The following is a 15184-nucleotide window of genomic DNA, read 5'->3' on the forward strand; positions in this document are numbered from 1 at the left end:
GCTGCCTGACCCATCGAATTCTTCCAGCAGTTTATTTTATTCGATTTTGCTCCAGATTCCAGCACCTGCACTCCCGCATCACCACTTTCTGATTTTATTTCACGATTCTAGGATTCTGCTTCAGTTCAATTTTTTTTTATAAAGAATGGAATAAAACAAACAACAAAAACTCTTCTTGAGACACCTATGACTTTTTTGTAGTTGCTCTGTGTGCGGAAAATCAAACTTCAATCAGAGCAACCACGGTGTGTTGGGTAACTCGGTCTGGATGGTAATCTTTGCACTCATGCTCAAAAACAACAGATAAACTTAGAGGAAAAGACCCACCTGCCCACCACTTTTACCTGCTCTGAAACTTATATTATGAACATTAATTTTTTTTCTAATTTCAGGTAACCCTTACTTCCTGTGCTTCCCTCCCTCACCATCTCCTCTCTCTCTCTCTGCCCCTCCCCTTCCAATCCGACTCCAGTTCTCTCATTTTTGTTCCCATTCTCACACCCTTCTTCCAGCCTCCTTCCCCACCAGAAAAACCTACTCTCACCACCCCCCCTCAGCTCCATCCACATACCACCCACACACTTCAGCCACTGAATCCCATCCCCTATCAATTCCTTCCGCACCTCTTCCACCTTTCAATGATCATCATTACCTCTTTCCCTCCAAGAGGACCGCAACCTTATCGTTGCGTTTGGATGCTGACTGGAGTCAGGGTTTTCTGCTTTGGCTCTTGGGAGGGTCACCCATGCTAAGAGTGCCCCACCCCACCGTCCTCCAGGTTCAGCTCAGGGCTAATAATCCTGACCGATAAAACAAAATTGTTGCAGAAACAATGATGAATCCTTCTCTATCTGAGTGTGAAAATATTCTGGTCTGTACCTGGGTCTTGCTGACTGACAGCAGTGAAATCTGAGATGAAGCTACTGACACAACGAAAGAATCCCCGAACACTGCCAGAGACAGAGGACCTTCAGTGGTGCCCTAAACACAAGTGATGTAATGGCAGTTAACTTAATTATTTCTTTCCTTACTCAGATGCCAACATTTGTAGCCTTTAACACCCTCCAGCCTCTGACTAGACCTTCGCCAGCCCAACTCCACCTGCCTCTTCCACCTATCACCCAACACCATTCCCACACCCTTACTGCCCATTGTTCTTCACCCCTCCAGTCCACCTGTCATTTACTGGCCCCATCTCACCCCTCTTCTTCCTAGTGGCTACTTTCTGTTTCCACTTCTAGTCTTGAGGCAAGGTGTTGACCTGAAACATCAACAATTCCTTTCCCTCCACAGATGCTGCTGAATTCCTCGCTAAAACTCCATCTTGTAGCACCATCACTCTCCTGTGTCTGACAACTTACCTGATTTGTAATTTCATCCATCTACACAAGTACTGAAGTCCAAACACAACCTCACCAATTATTAATGTGATCTTCTGGGGTAGATGCGGGTTGGGTGGGGATTCGATAGTGATCAGGAGGTAGAGGAGGGAGGGACCATCAATAAATTATTCCTTCATTATTCCCTATTTTGAGAATCTGAGTTAATTGATTGAGTGTAACTGAGAGGTGATATCTGGAGACACCAGTCTTGCTTGCTCAGCATGTTCATCAGTTGGAATCACATCCGTGCCACACAAAAAAACATTTAATTCTTGAACATCTCACTTCAGCCCATGGATGGGGTTGAATGGCCCCACCCCTGGCTCTGAGTCAGACAGTGGTGGTTTCAAATTGCAACCAGGGTTGCACAAAGTCCAGACTATCACTGCCTCAGAATGCTTTACAGTCAACAGCTTGAATCAGATTCCTCTTCATTCTTATAGGTAGCTACATACAAAATATTGGCTATTGGTTTAGGAGGTAAATGTGTTAGTTGGCCAATATTTTGTATCTAGCTACCAACTGAGCCAAGACTTTGGCATTTTCCCAATGCCCTGGCCAATTTTATCATTTAGTCAAGAGCACCAAGAAAGATTACAGTCAAACTCCAATCATCTGTTATTCATCATTCCAAATTGCTGATTGTTTGGCACCTGCGTGGTGAGGCCCCTGTACCCATAATCTCTCTAACACACCAGGGTCCTGGTTCCAACATCACTTTCCCCATACAGCAATCCCAGTTCCCATACTTCCTTTAAACCAGCTGACGTCAGTCCCCGAAACTTCCACAGTTCTGTTTCTGGCACTTCTTTGGAACTAACTGGGTCACTGGAAAAGTTATTGACATCTTAAAAAAGGGGAAATAAAAGTCTGTTTTGGTCAATGGAAAATCTGCTAGTCCAACAGGGCCAAAGTCCCTAAGCTTGATCACATATGCGCATCATTATTCTGTATGTGAAATGGCTCCTGGTTTTTTCCAAAGTATAGATATGACTCCAATTGAAAAGGCTGTAAAGGACTTTGGGATGAGCTGAATGGTGTTATATAAATACTAAACTATTGTTTTCCTTCATTAAAGAACGTAGGAACACTAGATAAACTTATTTTTGAGGTATCAGGTCTGAGAGATTACCCTCATCAGAAAAGTTTTGTATTAGAACATACCTGCTTGCAAATAACATGCTCTTCTGTAATCCTGAGAGAACAAGCAGCACTTGGCTGTGAAATTCTGCACCTACATCAGCACAGCACACCCTCAGTATTGCAATGGAGTTGTGGCCTGGCTGGAGCACCTGTAAGATGGGGGCTCACAGAAAGGAACTCTAGCCTTTTGAAGGCACCAGATGATCAGAGCCGGTACCTTCGAAATTCTGTGCTGCCAGACCAGCTGGTTTTCTGGACCAATGGATACAACTTGTATGAGTAGCCCAACATTTCATTTCACTTTTTCTGAAAACATGTCACCTAGTGGTGTAACCAAACTGGTGAGTTTGAATAGGAGATGGAAATAGAACCCAGGAAGTTTCAGCTTGTCAAAGCAGGCTGAAAAACATGGTCAATCCAGGACTCGGCTCTGGCTGTAACCTTCGAATGTTCCTGACTGCCCCAGTGCTCCCAAGACCGAGGCTAATTATGGCCCTATACCCATGATATTGGCCTCACACATTCCAGGTGCCCGCTTACAATCCAGATGAATGGGAATACCAGATGCCAAACCATCAGGATTTTGGATTATCACAGTTTTACTTTGTAAGGCAAGATTCTGCCAAAACATTGAAAGGGAGTACACACCTGGAAGTTTGTCCACATAATCAAGGAAAATACTTACAAAATGGGCAAAGTATCTGAATTATACCATACTGAGAGTTAGTCAATTTCCCTATTGGTATACCTATGTCTGTGGATGTGCATCTGCATTTTAACCAACAAAGGGGTTTTGTTAATAACAGTGAGTGTTTCTGTCTGTTCCTCATCTACCAACTCTTCTTCTGGGAAGAAATATCTGTCACCTTCTCTCCTGTACGAGCGAGTAAGGGGCAAGTGATCAGTATCATTGGAGTAAGTCCAAATTTCTGGTGGGAGGCTGTAGCTGTCATCAGACAGAAGCTTCCTGTATGGATAAGAGAAGGGATCTTCTACTAGTTCAGTTCTCCAGGAGTACTTCTCCTTGTAAGGTTTTATAGTGATGACATGCTTCCCCATGTCAGACTGGTAAAATGGGTGATCCTTCACCGTGAAGGCGCCTTCTATTGTTGTACACAGCTTGATGAGACGATTCTGGTACCACAGCCCCACATCTTGACGCCCATTAGGATAGGTTAATACTCCAGGTCCAAAACGTTCATCGCCTTTATAAAGCCCCTAAATAAAGAGAAAGATCACCATAATGAAGGCCTCAACATGAATCATAGGGACTTTGGTCCATATATTAAAGCAGTACTGCACATTTCACCACCCATGACATAACCTATATCAGAGGTAAGGGCAAGGACTTGAAATGAGATTCTAGTTCCATTTTGTCCCACATTTCTTAGAACTGCTCCCACTCTCCCAAATCCAGAGGTTGTCCAACAGTACAGAAACAAGTGAATAGTAGTGGGAACCTTCTCAATTCACCACTTTGAATCTGGGAGACCCTTAAAAAACATCACATCACTACAATCCTACAGGAGGTGTTTCACAGGGAGTGGACATGGTCAACATACACAATTCCTTATTGTCTTGCCTATAAGCAACGGCCAAGTTTTTTTTGCATGGCGGGCTATAATTTTTTCATTTGAGATGTGATCACAGAACAACTGTGATAATAAGATTATAATTGCCTTACTTCGGGAGACATGTTTAAAAATTTATATGATTATGAGGGGAATAGACAGAGTAGACAGCCGGCATCTTTTTCATAGGGTCAATAGGTCTATTGCTTGAGGCCAGGCAATTTGGCTAAAAGGATTTACATTCATAGGTGGTGTATGGGGCAATTTTTTTTTTGGAATGTGCTGCTAAGGGTGGTAGTAGAGGCAACAGAGCTGTTTGAAAGGCCTTTTGGCGGGCACGTGACTGCAAAGAGTGGAGGGATATGGACATTGTGTAGGCAAACAGGATTAATTTAGTTAGGTGTTTAATTACTAGCTTAATTAGTTCAACACAGCATTGTGGGCCAAAGGATCTGTTCCTGTGCTGTACTGTTCCGCTTTAACTGGAATCTCACAGACTAACAAAACACAAATACACAGACCTGATACACAAACACAAATGGCCGGACCTGACTGGCCATTTTCCCCCCACCACAGATGCTGCTTGATGCACCAAGTTTCTTCAGCAGTTTTTTGCTCAAAATTCCAGCATCTGCAGTCTCATTTGTCTATATAAAACTTGGAGAGGCCTGCAGTACATACAATTATCTATAATTCAATGCAAAGGCAAAAACTACTACTGTTAATGATCCATAGCAAACTTTTCCCCTACTACTGTACCTTATTTAAAGATTGCTAAACTATTCATGCCGTAGATTGGTAATTCCTCTAATATATCTTAAAATGTCGACATTAATCAATTCAAAGTCTACCATCTGAAAATAAATGCTTTATTGTCCCAAATATTGTGGAGAATATGTTCCCTCTCAAAATATAAAATACTGGCAAGAATAGAAGCCTGAAATACAGGAACACACAACTGGTCAGTGGCACATGTGGAAGAACAACAGAGAAAGTGGAAAACAGAGGCAGAGGATATTAACTGGCAAACGAGGTGAAGAACGTGAAATAAGAGTGAAGAAGGCACATAATGCACAAGGTGGATGAGCAGGGAGGAGAATAGGAGATAAAATTGGTCAATGGTTTGTGAAAAACTGTTTTGCATAACATCCATACAGGAACATTCCAAAGAGAAATACATCAAGGTAGCACAAAGGGAGAAGTCATAACAGAGTGACATTTATTGTGACATTAAAAGAGAAAACTATGCTGGAAATGTATGGAATTGTTGATTGTAAATATTGAACCCATTATTAAGGCTAGAACACTGCAAAGTATTACATTCAAAGTTTCTTCAATTTGACTTCATTGAAAGTGTAGGAATCCAAATTCAGATCAGTGAAGGAGCTACACACACACACACACACACACACACACACACACACACAAAATGCTGGAGGAACTCAGCAGGCCAGCAAACATCTACGGAAAAAAGTACAGTGGATGAAACCCTTCAGTAGGAGGGCAGAGCATAGGGGAGGAGTGAGGGGCAAGAAGATTAGACGGGACTATAGGATAAAATTTCAACCCGGATGTCTGTAATCCAGAATACACTACCTGAGGAAATGGAGGCAGCACATTTCTAACACTTCTAAAGTGTCCAGATGAACACTTATCAGCAAGGCTAAGACCCAGAGCTGCCAAACATGATTAATAAAGAAATGTCGGCATAGGCATTGAGAGCCAAAGGGCCTGTGTTGGAAAACTGGTGGGAATTTAAAGCGGTAAGCTTCTGAAAGCAACTGAATCTGTTTATTCAGAATCAGAATCAGGTTTAGTATCATCGGCATTTGTTGTGAAATTTGTTAACTTCGCAGCAGCAGTACAATGCAGTACATGATAATATAGAAAGAAAAAAAACAAATAGGTAAATAAGTATATTAAATAGTTACATTTAAAAATGGTGTAAAAACAGAAATAATAAAAATAGTGAGGTAGTGTTCAAGGGTTCAATATCCAATTAGGAATCGGATGGCAGAGGGGAAGAAGCTGTTCCTGAATCATTGAGTGTGTGCCTTCTGGCTTCTGCACCTCCCTCCTGACAGTAACGACGAGAAGGCGGCATGTCCTAGGTGATGTAGGCCCATAACAATGGATGCCATCTTTCTGAGGTACCACTCCTTGAAGAGGTTTTAGATACTATGAAGGCTAATACCCAAGACAGAGCAGACTAATTTTACAACTTTCTGCAGCTTCATTTGATCCTGTGCAGTAGCCTCCCCCCCACCAAAACCAGACATTGATGCAGCCTGTCAGAATGCTCTCCACAGTACATCCGTAGATGTTTTTGAGTGTTTTAGGTGACAAACCAAATCTCCTCAAATCCTAATGAAACATAGCTGCAGTCTTGCCTTCTTTATAACATTGATATGTCGGGACCAGGTAAGATTCTCAAGAGATCTTGACATACAGGAACTTGAAACTGCTCACACTCTCCACCTCTGATCCCTCTAAAAGGATTGGTTCGTGTTCCTTCATCCTGGCCTTTCTGAAGTCCACAATCAGCTCTTTTGTCTTACTGAGGCTGAGTGAGAGGTTGTTGCTGCGACACCACTCAGCCATCTGGTATATCTCGTTCCTGTACGTACTCTGCTTAGATTCTACTAACGTATCATCAGCAAATTTATAGATGGTATTTGAGCTATGCCTAGCCACACAGTCATGTGTATATAGAGAGTAGAGCAATGGGCTAAGCACAAACCCGAGGTGCGCCAGTGTTGATCGTCAGTGAGGAGGAGATGTTATCACCAATCTGCACAGACTATGGTTTTCTGGTTACAAAGTCAAGGATCCAATTGCAGAGGCTCAGGTTCTGTATCTTATCAATCAGTACATAAGAATGATGGTCTTAAATGCTGAGCTATAGTCAATGAACAACATCCTGTTATAGGAGTTTGTATTGTCCAGGTGATCTAAGGCCACGTGAAGAGCCATTGAGATTGTGTCTGCGTAGACCTATTGTGGCAATAGGCAAATTGCAGTGGGTCTAAGTCCTTGCTGAGTTAGGAGTTCATTTCTAGTCATGACCAACCTCTCTGAGCATTTCTTCACTGTAGATGTGAGTGCTACTGGACGATAGTCATTAAGGCAGCTCATACTACTCTTCTTAGGCACTGGTATAATTGTCGCCTTTTTGAAGTAGGTGGGAACTTCCGACTGTAGCAGTGAGTGGTTGAAAATGTCCTTGGATACACTCACCAGTTGGTTGGCACAAGTTTTCAGAGCCTTATCGCATACTCCAACGAAGCCTGACACCTTGCAAAAGTTCACCCTCCTGAAAGACAGCCTAACATCGGTCTCTGAGACAGAGATCACAGGGTCACCAGGTGCAGCAGGGACCTTCACAGCTGTCGTTATATTCTCCCTTTCAAAGTGGGCATAGAAAGCATTGAGTTCATCTGGTAGCAAAGCATCACTGCAATTCATGCTATTGGGTTTTGCTTGGTACAAAGTAATGTCTTGCAAACCCTGCCAGAATTGTCGTACATCAAACGTCACCTCCAACCTCATTCGAAATTGTATCCACACTCTTCAGATAGCCCTCCACAAATCATACCTGGTTTTCTGGTACAGGCCTGGGTCGCCAGACTTGACTGCCACAGATCTAGCCTTCCAGGTTCATCCATGGCTTTTGGTTTGGGAATGTACAGTAAGCCTTTGTATGCACACACTCATCACATGGACTTTAATGAAGTTGGTAACAACTGCTCCATACTCATCTAGATTCGAAGATGAATCCCTGAATAAAGTCCGGACCACTGATTCAAAGCAGTCCTGTAAGCACTCCTGGGCTTCCCTTGTCCATACCTTCCTGGTCCTCACAACTGGTGCTACGGTCTTCAGTCTCTGCCTACACTCAAGGAGTAGGAGTCCAGCCAGGTGGTCAGACTTTCCGAAGTGAGGGTGTGGATTAGCGTGGCGAGCACTCTTGATGCTGGAGTAACAATGGTCCCAGTGTGTTGTTTCTTCTGGTATTGCAAGTGATTTGTTGATGATAATTATTTTGTGACTTTTTCAATTTGGACTAGCTAAAGCCCCTCCAAAATGATGGTGAAGGCACAGGGTGCGCTGTTTCGGGCATGATGATCACACTGCTCAGATTATTTGGAGCCTGTTTGACATTGGCCTGAGGTGGAATGTACACCGTACCAAAATGATCACTGAAATCTCTGGCAGCAGATAAAATGGACAACACTTTGCCAGATCTTCCAGGTCTGGTGAGCAGAATTGGGACATCACTGATACATTTGTGTGCCAAGAGGAGTTAATCATGAGGCATATTCCTCCGCCTCCGCTTTTGAGAGACTCAACAGTCCTATCCTGATAGTGTATAGTGAACCTGTCAACCTGAATCACTGCGTCTGGCACAGAAGAGGTTAACCAGGATTCTGTGAAGCAGAGGACGCATGTTGTCCTAACGTCCTTCTGATACAGTCCCCCATCTCTGATATCATCAATTTTATTTACCAGAGACTGTACGTTTACCAGCAGAATAGTCAGTATTGGTAGTCAAAAACCTCAATTTTTATATGCCCTTGTATTCTGGGGTAGCAGCCACATTTCTGTCCTCCAGCATTATTTCTGTCAGTTTTAAGCAGCAATAAGATTGTTTAATCACATTAAAACATCTTTATTAACTGTTTAGACGTTGGATGCGGTTGTGATTCTCAGCTATAGCAGGGTGAAACAGGAATATTTAATCATACCCATCGAGCTGAACTCGCCATGGAAGTAAAAATTAATAAGTAATTCTTTTAGGTCACTGTGACAGGATGGATTGGCAATACTAATTCTCCCGCTGACCTTGCCCCTTTGCCCGGTTAGTCACTCCCCCTTGTTCTGTCCCTGGTCTAGTTTCCCCAGCAGCTCACATGCTTCGCCCTCCCATTCTGCAGTTCTTGGGAGTTCACCATTTAACAGTAAAGCAATCGCTAGCTTGGTGAATCAAAACGATCCCTTCAGTTAACACACACTACTGGTTTATAGCTCATAAAAATGAGGATTTAGACACAAGCATCCTGAACAGTTTCATTTATTTTCACTCACACTGTTACAGCAGAAAGGCCCCAAAAGCAGGCACACTACAGCCCTCACAGGCAACACCACTGGTGTGTGTGTGTGTGGGGGGGGGCATTATTCTTTTATATTCATCTGAGCATGTGGACACTGATATATGGGCTTAAGCCAGACATTTGTTGTGGGATAAAACTGTAGCATGTTTGAATCCCTGTTTAAGATGTTCCAGTTCTGCATCTGAAATAATTATCTGGTCATACGATTACCCACCCACCCAGACCCACAGTAGAATTCCCTGGTCGGTCTAGGCCAGGCCCAGGCAGATTTAAATCCTCAGTCTGGCCTTGTTAGAGAGGGGTGGAGGTTGGATTTGACGTTTATATTGGAAAGTTAAGGACCAAGTGTGTTGTGGAGAAGGCCTCTGTATATTTGTAAATTTTTGCAGACATGTTTGCATTCATCTGTCCTTTTGCAAATACCTTTTTCTTCTTCACAACACTTGCAATTTTTTCACCTGGCACTAAATAAACCCCTTGCACTTACGTGCTGTTGTGGTTTACTGCCTGTTTTTTTTCCAATCGCCGACCCTCGTCAGGTACCCCTACCCATACCCGATAGTGAGGTGAGACAGGTGTTGGCAGCTGCGGGATGGTCAGCCGAAAAGGGGGTGAGGATGTGGTAAAGAGCTGGGCTGTGCTCACGGAAGCCCAGAGTTAAGCCAAATGCTCCAGGGCCTCGAGGATGGATGGTGGGACAAGGTGGCGATGTCCCATGGTGCACTGTCTATCAGGGTCCCTCTGACGAGCTGAGGAAGTCTGTGGGGACGTCGGAACTAACTGCTCTTCTCGGCTAGTTCATCTCCACGCAGCAGGACCGGGAAGAAATACTTCTGCAGGAGTTCCGAGAGCTACAAACCAGCCTGAGCAGAGCTCCACCGCCAGAGACAAGTGTTGACCCCGGAGCACCCACCACATCAGGGACTCCAAGGTTCAGAGAATCCCCTGTCCCCTTGGAGAGCAGAAGCCCAAGAGAGTTGCTTCCCCCACCAGCACCCTGGCACTCTCTGCTATCAGCCCCCACAGGAATACAGGACCAACCACCATAGGTACCCTCCCAGCAACCGGTGTCTGCACCTGAGCCAAGGCATGGAAACTTTGCCTATCCAACCCAAGATTCCAGTTTTGCGAGATAGAGAGGATAGTGAGAATTATCTCCTGTGGTTCGAGAGGTGGGAGTGACCCATGGAGGAGAGGGTGTGTCACCTCATCTCTCTCCTGACTGGTAGAGTGCCATGGATGAGGAAAGGTACAACTCTTATCCTGACCTAAAGGAGGGGCTCCTGGCAAAATTTGACATATTGCCAGAGATCCATTGACTGAAGTTCTGGGGGAGGTTTGTGCCAGCTGGAGAGACCTACCCCCACCTGAAAGGACTCAACCAGTGTTGGATAAGGCCAGAGGCCCACAGCAAGGAAGAGATTGGGGAATTCATCATCCTTGGGCAGCTCTGCAGGACTTGCCAGGGAATGTTCACATCTGGGTCCAAGAACATGAGCCCTCCAATGGACTAGTCACCGCCCAGCAGCACATCAATGCACCCCCATCATCATCTGCTCCCTCATGGGAGTGCCAATCCTGATCCACAAATCAGAGACACCAGAGGCAATATAATACTTAAAGGTCCTCTAACTCGCTATTAATGCCAACAAGTTGGTTACAAAGCTTCTGCTTGTCCTTTCAAAAGAAAACCTAAACTGTCCAGCTATTGTTATGTCTGAAGGGTGGGGGATGTCTCACTGCTGGAGGAAGGAGTGGCTGTTACCTTACAAGGGGAGAGAGCCAGGTAAAATGTTCTGCTGAAAGAACAGTCTTGGTCTCTTTGATACAGGAAGTATGATTACCTTGGTCAGAGCAGAATTTGTACCACCCAATCTTGTTGATGTCTGCAAACACACTTTGATTCAGTGTGTACATGGGGATGTTAAAGGGCATCCTACTGCTGAAGTTACTCTTGGGGTGTTGGAGAATGTATACCTACTCCAGGTGGGCGTGGTTGATTTGCTAAAAGATAGTAGATTTATTGGGTAACGTTGACTCCACTGTAATTTTGTCTTGCCCTGTGTTGCCATGGTCCCAAACCAAAGCTGGGGTGGAGCCAAGCCACTGCTAGCAGGGGCTGATAGCCTATTGGGGGGGGGGGGGGGGGAGGTAAGAAATGACCACGTAAATCATGTCAGAAACACTGCCTGGTGAAAGCATTGGGTACACCTGACTGCCAACTTAACACCTCAAACCTCAGCAGAGTTCAGTGGCAGGTTCCCACAAATATAGCTGCCCTGCAGTGAGCCGGTCAGTCCTTGGTTCCTCTGTATACTCCGGTGAAGGGGGAGGATGACAAGGGGTCCTTTAACTGCAAAGATAACTACACGCTGGAAAATTACATCTTTTATCTGACAGCTACCCCTGACAACCGATTGGTAACATCCACCCTTGTTTTCACCTTGCTCACACCATCCCCTGGGCTGGACATTTGGGTCAGTGGAAAACCGAGCTGAGAGTAAGCCACAGGCTCCATTGGCCATCTATGTGTGCTGATGTCCAGCAATATTGTACTTCCTACCCTGAATGCCAAAGACCTGCCACTTCCAACACACTGACAGAACCCCACTTTGCCCATCATAACCAGCCCATTCAAATGCATTGCTATCAACACTGTAGGCCCTCCAGAGAAAAGCAGCTCTGGTTTCTCTCATCTTTCAGTCATTTGCGAATATGCTACCCGGTTCCCTGAGGCTTTCCCTCTGCATTCCATTACCACCCCTAAAATCATTGCTGCCCTAGTACAACTCTTCCCCTGTGTGGGTTTTCCTGAAGAAGTTTTAACTGACCAATTTCACCTCATGCACATCATCAGCTGGGTATTTCAGGTATTCACACCACACCCATCACCCCCAATCTGACAGCCTCGTCAAAAGGTTTAATCAAACCCTCAAGAACCTGCTGAAGGAGTTTGTGTCGGACACAGGAAGAGACTGGGAGAAGTGGCTGCCCTTTCTCCTTTTTGCATATCAGGTGGTTCCCCGGGCATCAACTGGCTTTTCCCTGTTTGAGCTCCTGCATGGGTGGAATGTCCAGGGGACCCTTGATTTGCTCCACCACCAGTGAGAGAACAAGCCCCACGGCAGCACAGGTGAGGGCATTATCTCGAGTCACATAAATGAGAGATCACCTGGAGTTCTACAGAGAGGAGGCTCGGTGTTATCTGGAGAGGGCCCAGCTGAACCAGAAGAGTTGGTATGAACTTAACACACAGCAAAGTGTGTTCACCCCGGTCTGAAGGTATTTCTGCTACTTCCCACCTCCACCAACAAACTCTTGGCCAAGTGGCAGGGTCCTTCTGCAGCCCTGAGGAAGCAAGCTCCGTTCTCCTATGAAGTGCTCCGTCCGGGGAAAGGAAAGGCTTCTCAGACGTGTCACGTCGACCTGCTGAGGGAGTAGACGGACAGCGAGGGCCTGAAGCTTTCCTGGATGGTCCAACCGGTGGAGGAAGGTGGGCAAGAGCTGACTGAAGGCCTGCAGTCTTGGAGTGATTCTCCACAGCCCAACCTGGGCCACCTGACCCTCAACTACAGGAGGGGCTGAAATAAGTGCACGTCTCTCTTCCGGTAATGCCTTGGCCGAACAACAATGGCAGTGCACACCCTTCGCTTGAAGGACAACACCCCCATTCGACAGCGACCTTATTGAGGGCAAGAGAGGTTAGTGAAACCATTCAAGGCTGAGATCCGTACCATATTGGACCTGGGAGTGATTGAGTTTTCCGAGAGTGTGTGGTGCAGCTCAGTGGTGAGTGTGCCAAAGCCTAATGGGTCCCTGAGGGTTTGCACTGACTTATCAACACCGTCTCCAAGTTCGATGCCTACCCCATGCTGCGGACTGACAAACTGCTGGAAAGGTTGGGCCAAGCCAAGTTTATAACAATCCTCGAGCTCTGCAAGGGTTATCGGCAGATCCTGCTGGCAAAAGAGTCACGCGAGTACACCGTATTCGACACTCCCCTTGGCCTCTTTCATTTCACTGTCATGCCATTCAGGCTGCATGGAGCCCCAATGGCTGATTGACTGTGTGCTGAGGAGATGCAAGAAGCATTGTGCAGTCCTTCTGGATGATGTGCTCATCTTCAGCACCAGCTGGGAGGACCACCTGAAGCACGAGGATGTCCTGAAGATGACTAGCCTCTGGCACGACACCAAACGTCCAGAAGTGCAAGTGACATGTGCAAGTGCTGAGTCACAGTACCTGGGCTACCAGCTAGAGTGAGGAGTAATTCAGCCGCTGGTCGACAAGGTCAAACCCATCAGAAATGGTCCTGAACTTCCTGGGGTTAAATCAGGTGGTATCGCCGTTTTATCCCTCCGTTTGCCACCTTGGCAGTCCCACTAACAGAACTGACGCTGAAGTCTACAAAGAATCCGGTCCAGTGGACTAAGGAACGCGAGGAAGTCTTTGACTCTGACGGAGGCTTTGTGTTCCCGGCTGGTCCTCATCAGCATGGACTTCACTAAACTATTTACCATCCAGGTCAGTGCCTCAGCACTGGGGACTGGAGCAGTGCAGGCCCAGGGGAACGAGGGAGAAGAATGGTATTTCCCATTCAGAAGCTGCTACCACAGGAGACAAGGTACTCCACCGTTGAGAAGGAAGCTCTTGCCATAAAATGGGCCTTGTAAAGCCTGCAGTATTACCTGCTAGGCAGAGAATTTGTCCTGGAGATTGACCACAATGCATGCATTAGGAGAATGGTACCTGGCTCTACAACTGTTCCATTTCAACGTCCGTCACCCAGCAGGACAGCTCAATGTCACTGCGAACTATGTCTCCCAATCGCCCACCCTGTGCAATCCAGAGCGGGGTTGGGTGGGGGGGGGGAGTGTGTGATATGACAGAACATGTTGGCAATGCCAATTCTCCTGCTAACCTTGCACCCTTGCCCAGTCACTCACTCCTCGCCTTTCTGTCCCTGGTCTAGTTTCCCCACACTTCGCCCTCCCGATCTGCAGCCCTTTACACACCCCTACAGTGAAACAGTCGCTAGCTTAGCTAATCAAAACGATCCCTTCAGTTCACACACTCTACTGGTTTATAACTCATAAAAATGAGGATTCTAGACACAAGCATTCGAAACAGTTTCATTTATTTTCACTCACATCGTACATCAGTTGGTGGACAGAACAGCCCCAAAAGACCTGGGGGACCGTTTGCGGTGTCCCAAAATAATTCCTGGGTTAGTGGGAGCAGGCAACACCGCTGGGGGCGGGGGGGGGAAGGAGGGTAGCTATTATTCATTTATATTTATCTGAACACGTGGACACCAACCTATGGGTTTAACCAAGACACTTGTTGCGGAATAAATCTGTAGCATGTCAGAATCCCTGTTTAAGATGTTCCAGTTCTGCATCTGAAATAATTATTTTGGTCTGGTCACATGACCCTTACTCCCCACCCCCACCCCCAACCAAACCCACATTAGAATTTCCTGGTCTGTCTAGGCCAGGCCCAGGCAGATTTAAACCCTCAGTCTGTCCTTGTTAGAGAGGGGTAGAGTTCGGATTGGACATTTATATTAGAAAGGACAAAGTCTGTCATAGAGAAAGCCCCTGTAAGTTTCTGCACACGTTTGTTTTCATTTGTCTATTTGTAGATAACTTTTTCTTCACAACTTTTGGGCAGCTTTTGCATTTTTTTCCACCTGGCACTAAATAAAACTCCAACCTGTGATGCTGCAGCTTACCATCTTTTTCTCGTCAACTGGTGACCCTTGTCAAGCGTGCTTACCCACACCTCAGAGCGAGGTGTGACAGTCACCTTTCAGACTTGTTCCCACTGCAAAAAGTTTGTTTCCCCCCAGCCAGGTATAATCCCTGTGTACCAGTATCATTCATCACGCATTTCACTTGGACCTTTGAGAATGTCCATATCCTTTTGGCCAAAACTAAACAATATTTTTCCAAATGCAATTCAACTAACATGTTTC

At 45.7% G+C, this 15184-nt stretch overlaps 1 protein-coding gene across 3 annotated transcripts in view; it reads right to left on the bottom strand.

Annotated features, from left to right (window-relative positions):
- Nucleotides 1-15184, bottom strand: part of ankmy1 (ankyrin repeat and MYND domain containing 1) — a 96442-nt gene that overhangs the window by 67207 nt on the left and 14051 nt on the right. For all 3 annotated transcript variants that reach the window (XR_009507965.1, XM_059950465.1, XM_059950474.1), the window contains exon 3: nucleotides 3274-3743. Coding sequence is in view for 2 of the 3 variants with exons in the window: in XM_059950465.1 (XP_059806448.1) it covers nucleotides 3274-3743 (470 nt within the window). In the remaining variant the exon portion in view is untranslated. The remainder of the gene's footprint in view (nucleotides 1-3273; nucleotides 3744-15184) is intronic.

This window comes from Hypanus sabinus, chromosome 2 (assembly GCF_030144855.1).
Source record: "Hypanus sabinus isolate sHypSab1 chromosome 2, sHypSab1.hap1, whole genome shotgun sequence".
NCBI classification, from domain to species: domain Eukaryota; kingdom Metazoa; phylum Chordata; class Chondrichthyes; order Myliobatiformes; family Dasyatidae; genus Hypanus; species Hypanus sabinus.